This window comes from Lynx rufus, unplaced genomic scaffold, assembly GCF_022079265.1.
Source record: "Lynx rufus isolate CCGP_SWC_20201006 ecotype Redwood Valley unplaced genomic scaffold, mLynRuf1.p SCAF_1, whole genome shotgun sequence".
NCBI lineage: Eukaryota > Metazoa > Chordata > Mammalia > Carnivora > Felidae > Lynx > Lynx rufus.
The window spans coordinates 140,035,907-140,059,362 of record NW_025814823.1 but is presented as its reverse complement, the minus strand read 5'-3'; the positions used below and the strand labels follow the sequence as shown (position 1 = coordinate 140,059,362).

Genomic DNA, 23,456 nt, shown 5'->3' with positions numbered 1-23,456 from the left:
GAGTGGCTTAGGAGGTTGAGTATCTGACTTCAGCTCAGGTCACGATCTCATGGCTTGTGAGTTCGAGCCCCCATCGGACTTTGTGCTGACTGCTCAGAGCCTGGAGCCTGCTTTGGATTCTGTGTCTCTGTCTCTGCCCCTTCCCTGCTCATGCTCATGCTCATGCTGTCTCTGCCTGTCTCTGTCTCTGTCTCTCAAAAATAAACATTAAAAAAATTTTTTTTTAAATTGCTTGTCTTCAATTTAAGAGATGCCTCAACTGAAACTGAAATATAAATATAGGCCTATCTACAGAAGTCAAGTAAAATAATTTTATTTTAAAAGTCCATGTGTTGGCTGGAATCTGTGTGGATTGTGTCATTGTTTTTCAGCATGGCTTAGAAAAGCAAATCACACGAATCCTTTGTCACCAATTTGCACTGAGGCCTATTTTCCTTATTGGGTTTTAGTTTTCTTCTCTGAACAAAGAAGATAATATAAATCTTCCCTTCCTGTTCACAAAGGATTCTTGAGGAAATGCAGTGAAATATAATTGAAAGCTCTTTAAAAGACAAAAAATACTTTGACGTGTAAGATAATGGCATAATTATTGCAGTCTGAAGTCAGCCTGTTTTATGTAAGTACATGAACATTTTTTGCAGTATTTCCTCACATTAAATCCTATTTGAGACACTTTATGAGACAGTTTCATTTTGTAACACCATTAATATTCCAGTCCATTGAATAACTTTTCTATGGCTGTCATAACCATAACCTTTTAAGGCATCATCAAACATTTATTATTCAAATTGTTCATGTTGTGGATGCTAGGAAGTTAAGGCAGATAACTTTTTTCTGAAGCAGTCCTGGTGTGTGTGGCCCACATGCAGGTTCAAAACTTAGAATTCTAGAATCTCAAGGCTGACTAGTTTATCTTGCTAATATCCAAAGGAATTCTTGATTTTTCCAGTATGGTCTTTCAATTCAGTGTCAACACTAAAAACAAACTCACCACCACCACCAGTTGTCATTATTAGTAAGTTGTATGTATTAAATTGAAGAATTTAATTACCTACTTATAACAGATCCTAGGTTTCACAAGTGACAAATTTTATCATTAGAACTTCCTACATTCAGGGGCACCTGGGTGGCTCAGTCGGTGAAGCATCCAACTTCAATGCATGTCATGATCTTGCGGTTTATGAGTTCAAGCCCCACATCAGGCTCTGTGCTGACAGCTCAGAGCCTGGAGCCCACTTCGGATTCTGTGTCTCCTCTCTCTGCCCCTCCCCCACTCATGCTCTGTCTCTCTTTGTCTCTGAAAATAATAAACATTTTTAAAAAATGAAAAAAAAAAAAGAACTTCCTACATTCAATTATAAGAGACCTCTTTCTCATAACCTATGTAAGCAGGTTATGAATTGACTAGGACAGTGTTTTACCACCTTTAATAAATTTACCATCTTAAATTTTAAATTCAAATATAGCTTTGTCTCCTACAGGCAAATATCCACAACAGGATTTGGAGAAAATGTATTCTGATAATTACACAACATGATTTGTTTTGCCCCTGTTGCTTTTAAATCTCCTTTTATCCACAACTAATGCCAAGTTCTGGGATCTCAACTGTTTTGAGTGGCCTGGTGCTTTGTTGATCATCACAATGGGGGATAAAATTGACAGGAATAGTGAGATATACACTAGCAATAGTGTTGGTGGAGCTCCCAAAGGCAGAAGTAACCTCATGCTGGATTTGCTCTGTGATGTGTAATTTTCTGGCATTTTATTAACAGGTTTAAAAAATTTTTAATTCTCACTAGGGAAAAAAATACTTTTGGCCCCATTTCTTCCCCTAAAACAACTGTTGTTTATAATGCATTGTTCCTGAGGTATCTGGGTCGCTCAGTCAGTTGAGTATACAACTCTTGATTTCAGCTCAGGTCATGATCCCACGGGCCTGGGATCGATTCCCGCATCAGCTCCACGCTGAGCATGGAGCCTGCTTGGGATCCTCTCTCTTCCCCACTCTCTCTGCCCCTACCCCGCCCGTGTGCACCCTCTGTCTCTCAAAATAAGTAAACATTAAAGAAAATAATGCAGTATTCCTGACGTACCTATCTTGTCATAGCAAAATACTGTTTTTTTTTTTATGTCTCCTGACTCTGCTGTCCATGATCTAAGTGCATCTCATGCTGTGCAGTATCCTATATCTTAAAGGTTGGAAATTAGAAGTTTTATGAAGAAGGCAAAATATGACAGCAAAAATGACCTTTAAAATGATACCGGCCAAATATTAAAGCAATTTTGGGAACAGGAAAAAAATCCTTTACAGATGAAAAAACTTATCCCAGTTAAAGCGACAATAATTATTAAACTTACAGCGATTGACCCAAATGGAACTGCATAAATCAGCCCACATTAACAAGTTAGTCAGCTACCTCTATTCCAGGGAATCTCATTGTGAGACCTGACCTTTGTACTGGTTCCACAGATGAGAAGTCTTCCACCCACCTAAAAAGACACAGTCTGAATTACTTACTGTCAAAAACATGTTAAAACTATGTTTTGTTTTTAAAACAAAATGGTGCTTTTACACTGAGTTAGTCTTTCTCATCAGAGGATTTCAAAGGACATGTCCCTTAGAATCCTAATTAAACTTCGTTAATGAGGTGCTATTACTCTGTTTTATATAAAGATAGCCTAAGAGAAGGACTTACACAGAGAAGTCTCTGGATGGAAAGTGGACATCGAAAACCATTTAAACATAGGGGTCTAGAGGTTTGGAGTCTGAGTGGCTCATTCTGAGTGGCTCAGACGCCTGAGTGGCTAGGCGTCCGACTTCAGCTCGGGTCATGGTCTCACAGTTTGTGAGTTGGAACCCCACATCGGGGGCTTGGGTGGCTCAGTCAGTTATTTGGCTCATGTCATGATTTCATGGTTCGTGGGTTCAAGCCCTGTGTAGGGCTCTGTGCTGACAGTGCAGAGCCTCCTTGGGATTCTCTCTCCCTCTCTCTGTCCCTCCCTGACTCATTCTCTCTTTCAAAAAAAAAAAAAAAAAGGCAGGGGCACCTTGATGGCTCAGTCAGTTGAGTGTACAGATTTGGCTCAGGTCATGATCTCATGGTTCCTGGGTTCAAGCCCCACGTCTGACTCTGTGGTGACAGCTCAGAGCCTGGAGCCTGCTTCTGATTCTGTCTCCTTCTCTCTCTGCCCTCCCCGGCTCAAGCTCTGTCTCTCTCTCTCTCTAAAACATTAAAAAAGAAACAAACAAAAAACACATGGGCGTCTATAATGCCCTGTGTTCACACATTCTCAATTGTCTCAGTGAATGAATTTCCAAACCCTCAACCCTGGTGTTAGATGCCACATACATACAGTCTTTACTGGAAATGTTAACTAAATTCTAATACTGGGGAGAAAAATATAAAATTTGAAGAAACCCTTTGCCCTAGCTTCTGGAAGCTGATGTTACTCACTCCTTTGATCTAAGGGTAAGGTTCATTTTTGAGAAATCATTATGTAGAATATCAGTAAAATTAGTTAAGTGTACAAATATATTTTTAACTCATGATTTATATAAATCTCTTTGGAAGAATCAATTTTGTTTACAATGTTAAAAGTAAAAATTTTAGTGTTACTTATTGATTTATTATTTTTTGCTGAAAAATCAAATTTAAAACATTGAATTTTAGCGTACCTGGGTAGCTCTGGTTGAGCGACCGACTCTTGATTTTGGCTCAGGTCATGATCTCACAGTCTGTGAGTTTGAGCCCCACATGGGGCTCCATGCTGACTGTGCAGAGCCTGCTTGGGATTCTCTCTCTCAAAATAAATAAATAAACTTAAAAAAAATAAAATACATTGATTTTGTTTGGATAGTAGCAATAAATGGAAATAAAAGGGTATAGTGTTATCAGAAAACAATTCTGAAGATCTAAATAGGAGGCCATTTATCAGGACAGTTGTATGAAATAATGCAGAAGGACATAAATAATATGGTCACATATTATTATGATGGCTGTTTTGGCAATATACTTTACTCAGCTGACATCATAGCAGAGTACATATTTTTATCTTTGACATAAGAGCAAATCTTTAGCTTTCACATATTGAAGGAAATGGTCTGAAGTCTTTAGTGGTTAATGCTGACACGAACCAGTTAATAATGATAAACTGTGTTAGTTAAACATTGTATGCAATACATGACAAATTTCTACATCTTCTCTAGAACTAAGTTTTAGCTACTATGTATTTTCATTGTTGGGGGCATAAAGGTCATCTTAACTTGTAAGAAGTTTAATGGAATTAATTTGTGATTGATAGGGACAGACTTCACAAATAAAAAAGAAGAGTATGGTCCTGGCATTCAAGGAAAAGAACATTCTGCTCATTTGGATCCTTTGGCCCCTCCGATGCCCTCACTGATTGTGCCGCCACCATCCCCACCAGCAGCCGCCGTGGGAGCAACCTGTGCTGCCACATTTCCCTCTGCTGCTTCCATCACTTCTGTGGGGGCTGCTTCTGCTTCCTCTGCTCACCTTCCTGTTACCTCAACTCTGGGTGCTGGATCTGCAGCCACTGCTGGACCAGAAGAAATGGTTAGTACACTTAATGCAGGTGCCCGAGTGGGAAAAGAGCTGAAAACCTGACTGTATACTGGATATTTTTAACTTAGAACATGTTTTCCCATGGAGGAAGAGTCTGTATGGTATTTAGGCCAAGCCACAGAAAATATTTAATATACAAAGTGGCTAAAACAATTTATAATGAAGGGGCCCCTGGGTGGCTTAGTTGAGCATCCAACTTCGGCTCAGGTCATGATCTCACAGTTCATGAGTTTGAACCCCACTTTGGTCTCTGTGCTGACAGCCCAGAGCCTGGAGGCTGCCTCCGATTCTGTGTCTCCCTCTCTCTCTGTCCCTCCTCCACTCGCATTCTGTCTCTCTCTTTCTCTCAAAATAAACATTAAAAAAGTTTTTTTAAACAATTTATAATGAAAATAATAGCTGAAACTTCTATTATGGTAGTGATAATTAAAAATAACTTTGTCATTTCACGTTTTTTCAAGAACTATTCAGGAAAAATAGATTTGAAAAAGAGAAGATGACAGGCTTTTTAATCTATTTTGAAGGGAACTCTCCTGGGTATTTTTCAAGGGCTTAGAAGATTACTGGCTCTTTTGTATATTTTGTATTCAGCTATACCTTTCCCTTTTCCTCGATGCACATATATCATTAACACTACTCTGTAGTTACTCCATCTTGATTGGATTAGGTTCTCATTTTTAATTCAAGTCTCCTTGAATAATTTCTCCTAGAGTCACTTAGCTACTTTTAAGAGAAGTACATACAGTGTGGAACTACTGAATGGGGATGGAATATTTGTGTGAGAACTTGCCTGAAGGGGAATTGATCAAGCTAATTAATATAGAAGAGTTAACACAAAGTACATCAGGGTTCTGACTCCTCACCTTCTTCTTATTAAACCTGTGTTATTCAAAGAGTGATTCTCCATAGTGAGGGGAGTAGGGATACAACTGGACTTACTTCTATAGGGCTTTTTAAAAACACTATGTCCTTCTTCCCTACTCTGGCTTGGCTTAGGCACAAAGCCATGTCTAGTATGATAAAGTTCCTGAGAGGATTCTGATTTGCTTGTGTCCTCCTCCTCCCTGGCCCTTACCGTTTTCCTGAGAGGACAGAAGATCGCAGAATAGGTTTTATGTTGTATAGTTCCCCGTCAGAAGGTGCCATTACCCTGGGCAGTGCTCTGTAGCTAAGGGAGGCATTCAGTCAGCCAGACAATTGGTCATCTTGAATATTCCAGCTGACTTGAATTTCTGCCTTGTGGAAGCTACTGACTGTGGGGAAAAATATGTTGAGATCTGCTATTATGTCTGCTCTTGATTCAAAGAGGTGAAAAAAATATAGCTGTTAAGAAAATTTTGAATGTGTGAGGGTGTTTTGACTTAGAAATAAGACACTAAAATTCAACTCTGACTTATGTTCAGCTGTGTTTATTTTTCATGATTACACATTTTGAAGTGTGATCCTATACAGATGATCTCATTTAAGTAAACACAGTGAGTGTCTATTTAAATTTCTGGTTTGTCGTTCATGTTGCATATTCAGATAACCCACAGAGCTAGATTTTTCAAAATTCCCTTCAAATATGACTACACCATTTGTACGTTTGCATTTATATATAAACCTGGATATATATGGGAAGAACTGAATGAATGAGTATGCTTACCACCTTTTTTGTTACTTTGTGAAACAGTGTGGTCACCTGAGATAATTTTGAAGTCTTTGCAACCTGAAAACACGATATAGTGTAGACAGCCCTTGCAACTACATCCTCCTTGATAAACAGATACACATTCAATTTTGTTCACATAAATATAGCCTTTAGGGTTGGAGGAGAGGAAAATCAGAAGCAAATCAGTCTGTAAGTATACTGCTAGTTTTCTTCCTTGCTTATGTAATTATAATACTCAGATTCAGATTCCCCTCAAATGTGTCCTCTTGTTTTTGAAAAGAACCATAATAAACAAAACTAGGAACAAGTATATTAGTTGGGTAACTTATCTAATGCAAACCCATCATTGTTGGGACTGGGAAAGGAGAGACCTATGATCCAGGCCTGGTTATCTTTCTTTTCATTTTAATCACAGAGGCTTCCTATGAACATTCAAAACTTTTTCCCAATCTTCTTGGTATTTCCAGTAGCTAAAAGGAGGTGTATAACAGAGAACAAACTGCAGAGAACTGGGAAACAGACAACTGGAAAAAGAAAGATTATCATCCTACTAAAATAACATCTTCATCTGTAAAATTCTTTCCTTTCTGCAGACATCCTCAGTATGTTAAATAAAATACCAGAATTTCCTGGTGGTAAGCACTTTTCAAGAAATAACAATTAGGCAGTTATATGAGCACGTATATTGCAGTTCATGAGTTTGAACAATAGGTGACCCTTTTTTCTTTTTCTGACTCACCGTTGGAATAGTTGAGGGGTTTTAGTTGGATTTTTAAACTCTTTAGTAAATGTTCTCTTTTAACTTTCCTCTTCATCTGAATGGAAAGTGAAAGGATATCATTAGGCACTTGGCACTGCCCTCCTCATTCTATAAATGAGGAAACTGAGGTTTGGAGAGTGAGTGAGTTGCCTGTGGACACAATCAGTGACAGAATTCAGACTTTGACTGTTTGGCCACAGAGCCTTGTTTCTTAACCAACCATTGTCTCCATGTCAAATATTAAGATACAAATATTAAGTTTTAAAAATAGGTCATTTCCCTTTTCTTTCTTAATCCTTTTGATTTTGTTGCTTTTATTGATAGGGCATAAAATGCTAGCATTTCCATTTTTATAGCATTTTTTAAGTCAGCTAAGCTCTTAGATAGATTTAATGAGATCCATCCTGACTGGGACCAGTAAGTTTGGTCATGGAGTCAAAAAGTCAGTTAAAAAAAGGTGTGTGTGGTGGGTGGGGGGGAGACACCTGGGTGGCTCAGTCAGTTGAGCGTCCGACTTTGGCCTCAGGTCATCATGATTTAGTGGTTTGTGAATTCAGGCCCCACAATGTGCTCACTGCTGTCAGACTGTCAGTGCAGAGCCCGCTTTGGATCCTCTGTGCCCCTCCCCAGCTTGCGCTGTCCCCCAAATCAATAATTATATATATATTTTAAAGTCAGCGCCTGGGTGGCTCAGTCGGATAAGCATATGACTCTTGGTTTTAGCTCAGATCATGATCTCACGGTTTGTGGGTTCAAGCCCCATGTTGGGCTCTGCGCTGACAGTGTGTGGGGCCTTCCTGGGATTCTTTCTCTCCCTCTCTCTCTGCCCCTCACCTACTCATGCACACACTCTGGCTCTCAAAATAAATAAACATTAAAAAAATTATTTTAATTAAAAAGAAAAGTCATTTAAAGCAGGAAATTTTGAGAAGTTATATATACATATCTTAGGTGTTATTTTATGCTAAAACATGTGTGTATTAATTTGCTAATTTTTAACATGGGACCAAACTGACTATGGGTTCCTAGATTGTAATTAAGCCATCTCTTTTATATAAGCTACATTCAGTGGATTATTTTTTATGTAATTTCCAATTTCAGTTTTTGTAAAGTAAAGCAAGAATCTATCAAAACTTGTAAGGCAATCTGATTACAGAACAAACCATTTGAAAACAAAGAGCTAAAAAATAAAACCAAAAGCTGACTTGGTAAACATGCAAGTCAGTGAAGACAATTATTAATTTAAGTAAATGCATAGAGGTTTCTTTTTAAAGTCTTTATTTCCTTACTGGAGTATATGTTTTCATCTTACTGAAGATATTTTAAAGCAGTTCTCAACTGGTTGGGTGAAGGTTATCAGCTGTGGGCATTCTTCCAACTACTGTAGTTTTCTCATTCCAAACGTCTCCCAGTCAAAACGTGTCCAGTTTCTTTTACATTCCTTCCCCCTCCGAGTGGGAACAGCTGTTATGGATGGGAGTGCTTACACCCTTCAAATGTGACTAGGCACAAATAAGGTTACCAGCTCAATTGTACTTCAGGTTGCAATTTTTCATAAAGTATGTTCTTACCAGCAATTACATTTATATTTTACATTTTAAAATAGTTTTTAATATTAAGATACAGCACTTTATAGAATATATTTTATACCTTATTTTAATAAGAAATAGGATGAGGTTTCCTTAAGGTCAGAAGCATGAATTTAGTCCACAAAAACATGCCTATAAATATTTTAGTATCTGAGTTTTAGTTTCTTAAATTCATAAGACCCGTAAAAGTTTAGATTAACTAGCCAAATAGTTTCTACAAGTATTATAGTGAGAAACAGTCCTCTAAATACCTCTCCCTAAATTCTATTAGCTCTTTCTCCTACTTACCTTTTAATTTCCTAAGTAGTATGCTCATATCTTTATTTTCACATGCATCAATTATCCAGTATTATCTGTTGACTGATTATTATGGATGAAAGAATTGGCCTTTTTTCAACGTTTATTTATTTTTGGGACAGAGAGAGACAGAGCATGAACGGGGGAGGGGCAGAGAGAGAGGGAGACACAGAATCGGAAACAGGTTCCAGGCTCCAAGCCATCAGCCCAGAGCCTGACGCAGGGCTCGAACTCACGGACCGCGAGATCGTGACCTGGCTGAAGTCGGACGCTTAACCGACTGCGCCACCTAGGCGCCCAGAATTGGCCTTTTTAAATACCATCCTAACCCTGTCCTTTTTCTGTATTTAAATGTAGATATTCCAAACTTTGCAGTAAGTTAATATTTATGATGACTATGTAAATATAGCTAAGCTACGAATGTATACTATGCCTACATTTCCTTTCTGGTACAATTTTTTGTTCTGGAATGGATTCCTTTGTTTTTGCCTTTGCTTGGTTTTCTGTGCAACTGTAATTAAGTCTTTCCAAACTCTCCAAAGACTCTCCAAACCTCACTGAATGCTATTTTCGTAGAGTTCTCCCGACACATCAATATTCTACCATTTTAATTTTCCCAGAGACATTTCTCATGGAACCCACTATCATCTGTTTCAATATACAGCCGTGACCATCTGCAGCTAGATGCAGATAATATGAAGAACTCAATGAAAGATACCTCAGATGGACTGTAACAGTGAGGAAAGATCACTATTTAATAATATGGTTTGGGGAAAAATGGTTAGAGGGAAAATTAGATTAACAATTCACACTGAAATTTCAAATGTTTTAATAAGTTAAACCAAAATAAGTAAATGTTAGAAGAGTATAATGACCTCAGCTGCCTAAAGAAGGTTTGTTGATTACCTTATGGAAGAAATTAACAACAAAATTAGCTATAATTTTTTAAATTTATGTGCACTGAAAAATAAAACTGAGGGATGCCTGGGTGGCTCAGTCAGTTAAGCATCCGACTTTGGTTCAGGTCATGATCTCACGGTTTGTGGGTATGAGCCCTGCATCGGGCTCTGTGCTGACAGTTCAGAGCCTGGAGCCTGCTTGGGATTCTGTGTCTCCCTGTCTCTCTCTGCCCCTCCTCTGCTCACACTGTGTGTGTGTGTGTGTGTGTGTGTGTGTGTGTGTGTGTGTGTCTCAAAAATAAACAATAAAAAAAATTTTTTTTAAAGAAAAAGCTAAGTGAGATAACATTAAGTGGGTAAAATATTTACACTATTAGATAAGTATCTGTAATTATTAGATGAGCTTAATATTCATCAGGATTAAACGTTTTTGAGAGAAATACCCATTCCTGGCAAGTAATTAAAGAATTTGGGTAGTTGACAAAATGAATTGCAAATATGAAACATTAATAAGGAGCCACAAATTGAATCAAATACTAGGTTTCACCTCAGACTTAAAGGAGCAGCTAATATAATTAATTGATAATGAAAAACAGTGAGTACATGTATATGTTATTCGTGTTACAAATATAATCTTTCTGGAGTATCGTCAGCAGTAAGTAACAAAAGCTGTAAAAGCTGACATTACCTTTTGATATGATCATCCCATTTTCTGCAGAAAAAAGGAAGAACACAAAAGCATATGTGTAATGAAAAGCGTATGTGTAATATTAATTATGCATAAGGATCAAAAGCGTTCATAAAACAGAATAATGGTTGACAAGGGTTAGGGCAGTTGAGGAAGGGAAATGGATAGGACTCTAAAAGTGTCACAGGAGGGAGACTGCTGTGGTGCTAGAATGGTTTTGTGTCTTGACTGCAGTGATAGTTACAGAAATGGAGACATGTAATAAAATGACACGGATCTCTACCAAGGCATTATACCCATGTTACCTTCCTGGCTTTGACATCATAATTATACTATATTTATGTAAGATGTAATCACTGAGGAAATGGTGAGGAATACACAGGACCTCTCTATTACTGTCTATGCAACTTCCTATGAGTCTATAATTGTTTCAGAATAAAGAGTTTTTTTAAAGTTTACAAAAGTTTATAAAATGGTTGGTACACCAGAGTCATAAAGAGATGTTTTGGGGTGCGTGGTTCTGTATCTTGCCTTTTGTCTCATTGTTTTATTTTTTCCATGTTAAAGTTGGTTAAATATACAATTATTTTTTAAGTGCCTTTGTATTTTCTTCATCAGTTATACAAGCAAAAAGTACTATATATTTTGCCATGATTTTGTACCACCTGGATGTTTCTTTGTTTTTTTAGTATGTGCCCAGAATTGTGACATCTGCACAACAGAAAGCTGGAAAAACAATTACAGCCCGGATCACAGGGAGATGTGATTTTGCCTCAAAAAACCGAATTAGTAGCAGCTTAGCTATAATGGGAGTTTCTCCTCCCATGAGCTCAGTTGTGGTGGAAAAGCATCATCCAGTCACAGTGGTGAGTACACATATTTGATGATCTTAATCAAAAAATCTTTTTTCCTGAGAGTTTATAGACTAATAAACACTTAAATTACGTGTTGAGAAGATCAGAATTCATGATGACTGTTACTTGTTCTACCTTTTATTATTACAGTCTTTATGTACTTAGAATCATCAAACCTGGTCTAAATCTGCCTTTCCTCTTTTAGGAAATTAATTTCAGAAACATTGTTTCTTCTCAACAGTGTAAAAATTATCAATACAAAAAATAATCCACTGTGTTGGTGGCCAAAAGAAATATATAAATGATTTCTCATTAATTTAAAACAAGAGACAAAAACTATTTACTTACTCATTACCTCCTGTTCATGTAGCAGGTATTTGATTATAAGAAACACTTCCATTTTTATAGTCTTTAATTTTTGTTCCTTTTTTTTTTTTTTAAGTCTTCTTCCCTTTTTCAGTACAACTGTCAGCATATTTGTAGTGTGGAAATTCAGATTGCACTAGATTCATGTAATATAAAGGAAAATGCCTAGAATTTAAACAAAAATAAACAAAAAGCCTGAATTAGTGCCTCACTTTTGCTACCTACTGCCTTTGTGATCATACACAAATCAAGTAAAATATTTGAGCCTCCACTTCCTCTTGTGTAAAATGGGAGTGTTAAGGGTACTTAGCTCCTAAAGTTATTTTCTGGTTTCAGGATTAACTGAGACAATGTGAAAATTGAATGAGATATATAAAGGCACTTTATAAACTGTAAAACCAAAAGCGAATTTAACTTAATAAAAATTACTAGAGAAAGGTACATGGGATACATATAAATCGACAATTGTCTCAAAAAATTTAAATTTTGAAAGTTAAAAGTTCACATCCTTAAATAGGAACAATTGATTTTAAAAGAGAAAGTCACCTAACATAAATTTTCAGTGTTAGACAACACTGTCTACTTAATGTATCAAAGTTTTAGCAAAAATATATACGGAATGATGTTACATCCTTTATTTTCTGGGCAGTAGATGGCTGCCAGATGATTAAATCAAGGGAAGCTTGATTCATTAAATTTAGCCTCGGGTAGAGAATGACAGTAATGAAGTGGAAGACTGAGGCGGAGGCATTAAGTCCAAATAAGGATATGGAGGGTGGATAGGGGTCTTAGCCTTCACAGGCTGCAAAGACTCTGAAAGTCCTTAGGCGACCTCCCAATATAGTTTTGAATATATGAGGATCAGTTATCAGAAACGAAAAGAGAAAACTCATTTCTGTTTTTCTCAGCACATATGTGCATAGAGAGGGAGAGGGACTGTCCATTTGTATGGTAAAGAAGGTGTAAAGAAATCACATATATGCTTACTTTTAATTTAGGCAGCCTTTTGTTTTTGTACTGACAGGAATTCATATTCTACAGAAAAAAAAAAAAAAAACAAAACCAAAACAAGGAAATAGTCTTAAAACCCCTGTTTCTGAGATTTACCTCCCCAGCTGCCCTTTGCTGATTCACTATGTATAGTACTTCTCCAGTAATTGCTCATGAAGGAAACAGCCATAAACTGCTTCCATTATTACCTAAGTAGGATTATGTAATAGACCTGTGGCTATTTTTCCTTTTATCCCCCAATCAAGACCTGTAACTACTAGAAACAGTTATTACTAATAAACAACTAGTCAGATTTCTGACACTTTAGCCCCACCTGCTGGATAATTGCTTGTTCCTAGTGCTACTTCATTCTCTGCCATTTTTATAGATCATGAAACCAGTGGTAAGGTGAATCTGTTTCTACATTCCCTTTTTCCCATCCTCCCCAAGGAAAAATCGTTCTTTTAACAGGGTCAGATTAGGTGGTTAGCAACTAAATTTTCATACTAGTTGGAAGAATCTCCCCCATCTGTAATGACTGTCCACTTAAGTACAAAGAAACATTTATATAAAATACCTTTAAGATGGGAAATTTCTCTAGAGGAGCTCTTAGAATCCATCATGAAGACCTTTAAGAGTTTTCACTCATTTTCTTTTTAAGTAAAAGCTGCATCATAGGGTTTTTAAAATACATAATGAATGTTTTGATCAAATGTATATAATTTTACTTCGAGGATTTTAAGATGACTTTTCTCAGTAGAAGACCCTACTAGGAATCTCCATGTACTGTTTAGTGATGTGGACCAAGAACTGGATAACAAGTCTACTGAGAAGCTCTATCCAGTATAATATAGAAAATCCTTGTACATTTTACACATATGTATACACGTAATGTGTACTTACATACATATTACGTACCTGTACGTATTCTATGCCTAGATGAAGTCAGTTGTGCACTGACTCTGTTACGTCAGTGCTTAGGTCCAAGATGTTTCCTTGAGTTCTGAGATAGTGTGGGTATCCTCTCAATGTGTGTCCTCAGCATCTAGTTATTTCTTTGTATAGAAAGTTGTAATCCACATTAAGGAGCACCAGGCCTCTGGAAAGAGCTCTTCTTGTATGATCATAAAGGTTTAGTCAGCTCCCAGGTGAACCGGGTTGAAATAGGAGAGATCTGCCTTACTGTGATTTGAAACAAGGACCAGACAGGATTCCTCAGAGCTTTCCCCATGTTCCCTGATTGAACTCCACATGTTAACAGGTACAGGAAGGCGAACACTGCTTGGAATAAAAGGAGGGCTTGGGGCTGCCTCTTCTTCCAAACACCATAAAGTCCCTTTCTACAGTTGGCCTCTGTACACATTGTAAGATTCCACTTGAGTCCTCTTTGAGGAATGATTCCCATGGCTCCTTTGTGATCCTATGGAATACAAGCTGATCAGAGGGTATTGAGCACATCAGTGTAACTTATGGATTAAGGACCACTGTTTGGTCCTTAATTGTTTGTTTTAATGGCTGCTTCACCAGCTTATTGCATGTATCTACCGGGTGCTTAACAAATGTTTGTTTGGTTAAATTATATATAATGAAATGGTATTTAATGTGTGTCATTTTGTGGGATTGTTAAAGCAGGTTTTTACCTTTTCAGCAAACCATTCCTCAAGCTGCTGCTGCAAAATATCCCCGGACGATTCATCCTGAAAGTAGTACCTCAGCTTCTAGATCCCTCGGAACCAGGTCAACTCACACCCAGTCTCTCACAAGCATTCATTCCATAAAAGTGGTTGACTAAAATGAATATGCACATATTGAGACCTTTTAATTCATCTGGTTATACCAAGGATTAGAAGTCTCTAGTGTTTAAAATTTCATCTTAGAACATCATGGATACATCCTGTTCATCTTTTCAGAATTCCAAGAGGCTTTTCCAAAGCCACACCATCCTTTGTAACTATATGTAGGATTATTTTAATGTTATTTTTTTAATTTAAACAATTAAGTAAAAATTTTTTAACTTAAAAATGACTTGATTTTTTAATAGGTTCAGCCTGTCACTGATTACATCATAAAAGTATATAAATCTTGTTTTATTAATGTTATTTACCAAAGACTAAATCATTTCTAGTGTTACCAAGTAAACTTTGAGAACTTTACTAAAAAATTGTTAAGGAGCATATGGGTGGCTCAGTCGGTTAAGTGTCTGACTTGGGTTAGGTTGTGATCTTGCAGTTTGTGAGTTCAAGCTCCATGTTCACGGGCCTGTGCTGACAGCTCGGAGCCTGGAGCCTGCTTCAGATTCTGTGTCTCCCTCTCTCTCTCTGCCCTCCCCCACTCACATTCTGTCTCTCTCTCAAAAGTAAACATAAAAATAATTTTATTTTTAAAAGTAATAGAAACTAAGGTATTTTTATTTTAAAATTAAAGAGCTAAAGACCAAGATTAATAATGATACTTTATCACAAAGTTTTTTTGTGATTTTAATGTATTAGTCTTCATTTTCTTAAGACTCTGACAATTAAAAATGGGAAATGATGAGACCTATCAATAATTTTTAATGACAAAAGGAAAGATTTTTTTTTACTAGTACAGAAACAGAGTCATCAAAAAGAAATTTCCTATTAGAATGGTCCTATTTCTGATGGTCTTTCTTGTTTTTTGAAACTCTGAAGTATTGAACCTTTTTTCTCTCTGAACATCCAAACATCACCCTGTGAGGGTAATAGCACTGGGCAACTCAGCAAACCTTCTAGGCCAGGGGAAAGACTTTTCACTAGCTGCCAGTGCGAATAATCTGGGTGAAAATGATCAAGCAAAACAAGACCAGGTTCCATTGGTGTTATTGCTGGCTGACTGGGTGATCTTGGGCTGGATATTTAATTTCATGAATCTTAGGATCCCATCTGTGAAACAGTGAGATCTACCTATCCCACCTCTTTCACAAAGTACTTTGGGTTACACAAAAACAAGTATAAATTCTAAAGAATTGGTCCAGAGCCTCAATTTTCGTATCTTTAACAGAAGTGGATGGACTTAATTAGAAGCCTCTTTCACTCTGAACATGATCTAGCTCTATGCTCTAATGTTATTACAGGAAATAGTTTTTCTTATTGCTTCACATTGTAATAGGACATGAGAACAAATGTGAGATAGGGCAATATCCCATTTTCTAAAGGGCACACCCAGGCTTTTCTGAACTACAGAATTAAAGAATTTGAGTATTGTGTCTTAGAGTGTTAGATTGTTCTTACGTAACAGTGTCCTGAGTTCTGGCCCGGCTAGCACTGTGGCAAACAGCTCCTCGTGGGTTTCAACAAACACAAACCAATAGCACCTCATCTTTTGCTACCTGTACCATGGCCATGCTTTTCTCTGGGCTTCCCCACGCACTCTGAGAGGATCACAAGTGACCACAGGCTCCACTTGAAGGCTACTCCTACGTGGCCCAGAATTAACACCCCATTGTGTTAACAGATCAGTTCTTTCTTTCTCCCCCGTACAAACTGTTGTGAGGGGTACTAGTCCAGCCCATCTCTCAGAAGAGAGTGCCCTCAAAGTCAGGTAAGCAGTTATGCTTGATACCAGGTGGTGGCCAGTTTGGTATTTCACCCTGGTCTGGGCTCTCCTTCCTTCCCCATCTCACTCCTCTTTTCCCTCATTGTTGCTTCCTTGGATTTCCACTCCTAAAAAAAGCAGCGACTCATAAACTTTGGTTTCAGGGTCTGCTTTCTGAGGAACCTAGATGACAACTAGGAATGGTTTTCAGTATCCAAGCCATAACCATGTGGACTAACTAAAGTGAATGTTACGAATATTGTAACTGAGAATATCATAAGCATCTTTTTAAAAAGTGTTTAAGCTCTAGAAAGTGTATATTGTCCAAAGCAGAACCAAATAGTGTTACTCTAAGTTAATTAACTTAAATTTAACAGTTAAGACACTTATAGAATAAGAGTATGTATTTTCTTTGTTTACTTCTGCATAAAGAGGTTACCCAGATTTTGGAAGGGGGAGTAAGTAGCATGGTCACTGGAAACCAGCCATGTTGAAGAACAGATGGGGACAAGACTTTCCACTGAATCCCTTTTTAAAAAACTTTTTGGACTCCTGTGAACATGTTCCCTGTTTTAAACATTTATAGAAGTAAGTGGGCCATTTACAATCAGGATGAGACCAAAATGTAAAACTATCAATTCAGGATAATTGGACTGATATTACTCATGATTTTATCTCTGGTGCCTTATGGAATTAGAGTCAGAGTTTGAGAATGGAGAGCCTTAAATTATGATGAATAGGTGCATGTAAACTGATATGAGTTGATACTTGATTTTATATTTCTCCCAGATTATAAAAATAATGCATGCTTATTGTCAAAAAAAAAATTGGAAAGTACCAAAAAGTACAAAGAAAATAAAAACCACCTGTAATTACACCACCAAGAGATTTAAAAAAATACAATGGTATACATACTTCCGGTCTTTTCTAAGCACTATTATTACACATATGTGTTATTTAAAGCCAAAAGTAACTATAAATTTTCAAAGCTAGTTTCTCTCACTGAAGAGAAATAACTCACAGGGGATGATTTCAATACTGTGGGCATGAGACTAGGGATTTCACAGGCATTCAACCTTCATCTTCAATACTGTGGCAGAGAGAGACATTCCCCCATTTTATGGAGAAGGAAACTGAAGATCTGAGATCTTGGATATTTAGTATGCCCAAAGGTTCACAGTTAATAAGTAGTAAAACCACGATTAAAACCATGTCTGTCTATTCTAAATCCCTATACCAGGATGCTGTTCCTACCATCATTTTTTTTAAAAAACATGATGAACAAAAACCTAGATTATGCTATCACATATGTTGCATCATATGTCAGAAATGCAAAAATCATATACAATTTTCTTTAAGCAAAAACCAAAAAAAATTTTGACCTTTCATTTCAGTAGGTGGAAAGTACTAATACCATTTTTTCATCTGTCACCACCATCTTCATAGTTGAAAGGACAGTCAATACTGCTAGAATTTTATGGCATTAAAGAACTGAATGTAAAGGCAATGCTGAGTGGAAAACCAATTAAATACAATTTCTTTAGGCATTTACGAAACTGCACATTTCTTGGACCTCCCATCAGTTTCATTTTTGAATTGACGAATCTTTTCTGTAAAAAAAGGATAACATTCATTATTAATAGCTAACATTTATTAAGCACTTGCTATGTGCCAGGCACTATGGCTCACTTAATCCCACAACAACCCTTTGACATTACAACTTTTCTAGTTAGTAAAGGAGAACACACCGGCACAGTGAGGCTATAGAACATGTTCAAGATCACACAACCTGTTCGCACTGGAGTTCAGATACAGGCCCACAGGGTCTTGCTCCTGAGCACATGCCCTGCACTGCTTCAGTGGACTGCCTCTTAGTCTCCCCCGAGAATTCTTATGGCTACTCTTTTCTAGAAACAAATAAATTTAAAGTTGAGTGAACAATCCCAGTGCTGTGAGGATAATGTCACGGGAGGAGACATCATCCACGCATGATTCCTTTACCTACCACTGCTTGAAACTTAACATTAGCTGAGTGGTGTGATTCACGCACTCATGCTCTCAGCTTCAGGTAATACTGCATTGGTGAAAGTAATGGCAGATGTGCCTACCTTTTGCTTGAATGGTTATTACATGAGAGTTTAACACCACCTCATTATTGGTAAGTTTTGAAACCATCTTCCCTGACAATATACTCTTTGGGCAAGTGATTTTTAGCAATAACCTCAGTTGCCAAGGTAAAAGGCTGTCTGCTCTTTTCTTTTAACCTAGAAATAACACTTTTGAATACACCAACTTGTAAATTTCCCCAACAGGGACAAGATGGCATTTTGAGCAAGACAGTGCTTAGTTATGGAAATGATACTAGAATCTCCTAAGATGGTTTAGCATTCCTGCCTTCTCCCAGCTCCCCGCACCCCACACACCTCCATACCCTGCTGTACATCAACAGAAATACTCCTCCACTTCTTCAAATGCCCAGTAGGGGGTATGCTGAGAACCGCCAGGCTAAACCAGTATCAGTCAGTGCTGACTGAGTCAATCACCAGAGGAGCTGCATATTTATGAGCCACAGCTCTCCCCAAACTGAGACTGCTGCTGTTTATGGACAGTATTGTTTTGGGGGACTGTCCCCCACCATTTTAAGGGAGAAGGAGTTTCTATCTCGAAAACTCACCAGCTAGTTCTGGGAAACCTGCGCGTACCAGCTCTTCATACAGATGCTTGACTGGAGTGGCCTGTGTCATCAGGGTCCCGTGCAGCCAGATGAGCAAAGCCCTGTGGCCGTGTTCACGGAAACTTCCCTTTCCTGTGCCAAGCACATAGAGTCAGAGGCGAAACACCACGTGCCGAGGTCTCTTTTTGTTGTGATCTCCATTCTAACTGAATTTTCTGTGGTTGCAACTCATTCTTCTGATGGCTGCTAGAGAAGCAGCCCAGTGGATGAAAGCCCTTCTAGTTCCCCTCTCTGGAATTCCTGTAGTGTGACCAGAGTGTGGATTCACTCTAGCACTTGTCGTGCACCTAATGTGCTTGACACAGACCAAAGGAGCAGATACGAGATTCAACAGCTGAGTCCCTGCCCAACGGTAAGGGACAACCTTCCTGAGATGTGGAGCTCTCCCACATTCAGAGAGCTGCTATGCACCCCCATTTCTCCGACTCAAAGTGCATATTTCACCTGGGGATCCTGTTACAACAGAGAGTCTCATTCAGTCGGTCTGGGGTTAGAATCTGCACTTCTAATAAGCTCCCAGCTGCTGCCGTTGCTGTCTATGAACCATACTCGAAGCAGCAGGCGTGCGCCATCATGCTACTCCAGTGTCTGATGGAAGTGTGCGTGCCCTGGGCCGGGATTACTCACTGGGCAAATACGCACTGGATACCTAACCCCCGAGAGATGTTAGGGAAAGAGATGAGACCCGTGTCTCCAAGGAGGTCATGGTTACAAACACAGGACAGGCAGGCTCCTGGTTCTAGCAGAGTGTGTGTGGGAGCAAGCAGATGCCACAAGAGGAGGGCCTGAGCTCTGGGGAGGAAACATGCCAGAAAAATGTCAGAGAAGCAGGGAGGGCCAACTGTACGCATGAACAATGTACTCCTGGGCGAATCCTGTTCGTTTCTTCATTTTGCATTTGCCAAACTAATTCTTAAATACCACTGTCAACATGTTGCTCCTTTGCCTAAAAGCCCACAAACTCCTTAGTGGCAGTAGCATTACCCTGGATTGTATTTGGATTGTGTATGTTGCTGTTGTCACGCCAACTAGATTATAAATCCCACCAAACATGCACCCTGGCTTACGTTAAGAGCTGATGCAGCCCTCGCCTGGTCGAACTGAACACATTCTAGGCACTCCGTACTGTTCCACTAAAACACGTTAAGTCCCCTCCCCTTTATCCTGCTGGCAGGTACTCTGAAGATACACTGTATTTTCAAATCATTTCTTTAGGTCAAAAAGAGATTTCGAGAAGGCAACTAAGTTTTCCTAACAACTTCACAGAATGCTATATGCCTAATTAGTGACAAAGGAGAAATCTTAATAGTAAAAAAGGAACCTTTTCAGAAACCATAGTCAATATTCAACATTTTCAATGCATTATCTTCCATTTTTTACATGACAATGTAGCCTTAGAATTAGTAATATAAAGTACCATAATTTACTTATAGGTGGTATAAGAAGCATGTATTCAGGGGCTGTGGTTTTGCCATCTACGATCCCAGCAATCAGTAATGCAGATTGACTCCTGAGCATGGGACTTGTTCACATCTCATAATATCCATGTACAGAAAGTGCTCTGAATAGAATGTTTTGTCAAGAAAAGTATCTGCTTTCTTGTTTTTAAAGCTACTTAGCTGATTAATGCCAAACAAACTTTCTGTTTCCCAGGTTTTGGTCAAATCATAAAAAAAGCAAAGCTAATGACTCCAACTGACCTGACCTCACTAATTCTGACAGCTGGAGTCTGGCTGAATTGATTCCATGGCTTGGAATCTTCTACTCAAGGAGAGGCCTGAGTCTGTATCCCAAGTTTCCCATAGGACAGCTCGTCTCATCCAAGGCCTCATCCTATAAGAACTCTGTACCCCAGGGGCACCTGGGTGGCTCAGTCAGTTAAGCGTCCAACTTCGGCTCAGGTCATGATCTTGTGGCTCATGAGTTTGAGCCCCGTGTCAGCCCCTGTGCTGACAGCTCAGAGCCTGGAGCCTGCTTTGGATTCTGTCTCCCTCTCTCTCTGCTCTCCCCTACACTCTCTCTCTCAAAAATAAATAAACATTAAAAAAAATTAAAAAACAAAAAAGAAAACTCTGTACCCCAGACTTGGCTTAAGGGATTCCTCCTGGAGTGGAAGCCCTAAACAGTGAGCCTTTTGTTAGGGAATGAACCTTTTACCCCAAGAGAATCCCAAGGAATACTAGAAACAGGTTGGTTTCCAAGGGATAAGCCAACCATTAAATCCTTGCTTCCTTAGTGCATATTCAGTTGGGAACCTTAATTTCCTTAAAGGCTAAATAACACCTTTTCAATATGGCTCAGTAAAAGTAATTATCCTTTGCAAACTTCAGTTTACTGCAGACTGTTCATGGTTTGCAAAGTTGCCGATCTTTGTAGTCCTACGGTGAATGTCACCATTCCTGAGCGCTTGTAGTCTGCTGCTTGTTGTGAGCACCAACTACTTACTTGGAAGATCTCCCACCAGGAAGGACTGCTGTTCCTATCTCCCCTCGCAACATCTGGGTCATGCTCACCTGACCACTGCTCCTCGATGGCTCTGATCTGGTCATCTGTAAAGTTCCAGGAACGGGCAAGCTTCTGCCACTCATTGGCCTTTAGCTGATGGTAAGCCAGGTTCCAGAGGAGACTGCGAATATGCCTGGTCTCCAGACTGTGATCTTGTTTGAATGTCAAAGTAAAGCTGGTTGATGAGTCCTTGATGTTCTCACCATGCTCCTAAATTAAAGGTAACTGCATCAGATGATTTCAGACATTTTGTGCTTATTGCCTTATTTCATGGGATGTAGACAGTTTTTCAGATAGAACTGGTAAGGTGGTAACCGAGACTTATGTTTTCCATATTACCTGTAACTGGATAACTTTTTGTCATCCAAGATGGAGACAAATGTCTGAAGTAAAAAGCTTGAGTACTAACACAGGAAATGTGAGGGGGTTTGCTGTGTTGTATCCCATGCTTCTATCCCAATTTGCTGACTGATATTTATTCACCCCAAAAGAAAACAGAGGGGATGTCTTGGCTTAGTAAATGTCACAACAAAGGCATCTTTGAAGGCCTTACTTTCAACGAATATCTCTCTTTCTTCTTTTGCATGTTTGATTGTCTCATATCAAAGTTTCAATGAGGCCTGGATTGGATATACTCTCTTAACAGGGCCCCAGAGCTGGTCCCTCCATTCATCCTACTCTGGTGCGAGGAGAGTAAAGTAGAAGCCTAACTTGGGGGGCCAAAGGAGTGGAGAGTACAGGGGTCGATATCATTTTGTGTTAAGCCACCACAGCCAGGCTTAATCCACATGTTCTCTGCCTGCATTTCTGTTCTCTGTTCTGTTCTCTGTCTGGTTTTCTGGGTTTTCAAAGGTTCCTTTTGTCCCTTCTACAGAACCCAACGAAACAAACTGGAGAAAAATCTCCAAGTGAAAGCAGGTGTCATTGTTTCATAGAGCTGCACCTGTCATGCATATGCCATCAGAGCTCCAGATAATCCTCCTTCCGGAGGCTGCAGAACAGTTAAGGACATGCAGAACACACAGCCCTAGAGGTTTGGGACTTCCTATTCTCCTTGTGTACATATGGCAGCTCCTATTTTTGTCTTTCACTTAAATAAAAGTGAATCTAAATGAAAGATAATCTGAACAGCAAGACAGGAGTCAAGGCTGGGGCAGGATATCGACTAAAAGGATATGGGCACCTGGTTCTCAAAACCTCTGAGAAGAAAGTGGTGGGGCTTGCGCCTCAGCCCCCATCACAGACCAGCCTGTGCCTTTCACAGCATCTGCAGTCTCCTCTGGGAGGTCTACAAAGCCCTGGGAGGCATGCCCAAGGAGATGAGCTGGTCTTTTCTCTAGTAACTGGACCTTGTGAACAGAAGGTGGAATAGGAATGTCAAGTATGAATTACCCATAATTGCTTCAGAGATTGTAAAATGCAGGGTCCTCTCTACCCCAACCCTAGCTTTACTCTTACACTGCCTAACTCCCGGGAAATCCTGAAAAAGGAAAGGTTGAGGGTGGGGCATCCAATAAACTTGGGAGCCGAGGGCACTTCACTTTTTCCTTTACTCTTCATTCCCTCTCCTGAAACAATGAGGAATCCAACAAGATCAAAACCCAAAACATCACAAGGTAGAGGGAAGAACTTGCAAAATGTGTTAACCTTTGTATCACAGCATTTTTATTTCTTTGAGAAGTACACATGCTCTGTGCATTCTGGAATCGGGCTGGGTAGTCCTTCAAGTTTCTGTAGGAAAGGGTCAGGGATTTGGAAAGCCTATCTCTTTTTCTTTTTCTTTTAAGTTTATTTCTTTGAGAGAGAGAGCACAACGAGGGAGGAGCAGAGACAAAGAGAGAGGAAGACAGAGAATCCCAAGCAGGTTCCGTGCTGTCAGTACAGAGCCCAACGCCAGGCTTGATCCCACGAACTGTGAGATCCAGACCTGAGATGAAACCAAGAGTCAGACACTCAACCAACTGAGCCACCCAGGTGCTCCGCCA

The 23,456-nt window shown here is 39.0% G+C and overlaps 2 protein-coding genes across 4 annotated transcripts in view; one reads left to right on the top strand and one right to left on the bottom strand.

Moving 5' to 3' along the window:
* The window catches only part of POC5 (POC5 centriolar protein), a 42,189-nt gene extending 27,304 nt beyond the window's left edge, over window positions 1-14,885 (top strand). For all 3 annotated transcript variants that reach the window (XM_047088109.1, XM_047088119.1, XM_047088099.1), the window contains 3 exons: window positions 4,303-4,577; window positions 11,160-11,336; window positions 14,329-14,885. In XM_047088109.1, coding sequence (XP_046944065.1) covers window positions 4,303-4,577; window positions 11,160-11,336; window positions 14,329-14,472 — 596 coding nt within the window. In that variant the 3' untranslated portion in view covers window positions 14,473-14,885. The remainder of the gene's footprint in view (window positions 1-4,302; window positions 4,578-11,159; window positions 11,337-14,328) is intronic.
* A 2,752-nt stretch (window positions 14,886-17,637) lies between these two features.
* The window catches only part of ANKDD1B (ankyrin repeat and death domain containing 1B), a 62,821-nt gene continuing 57,002 nt past the window's right edge, over window positions 17,638-23,456 (bottom strand). The window contains exons 13-15 of the mRNA XM_047088085.1: window positions 21,480-21,681; window positions 18,907-19,038; window positions 17,638-17,842 (exon numbers count right to left, since the gene is read on the bottom strand). Of these exons, the coding sequence (XP_046944041.1) occupies window positions 17,781-17,842; window positions 18,907-19,038; window positions 21,480-21,681 (396 nt within the window). The 3' untranslated portion in view covers window positions 17,638-17,780. The remainder of the gene's footprint in view (window positions 17,843-18,906; window positions 19,039-21,479; window positions 21,682-23,456) is intronic.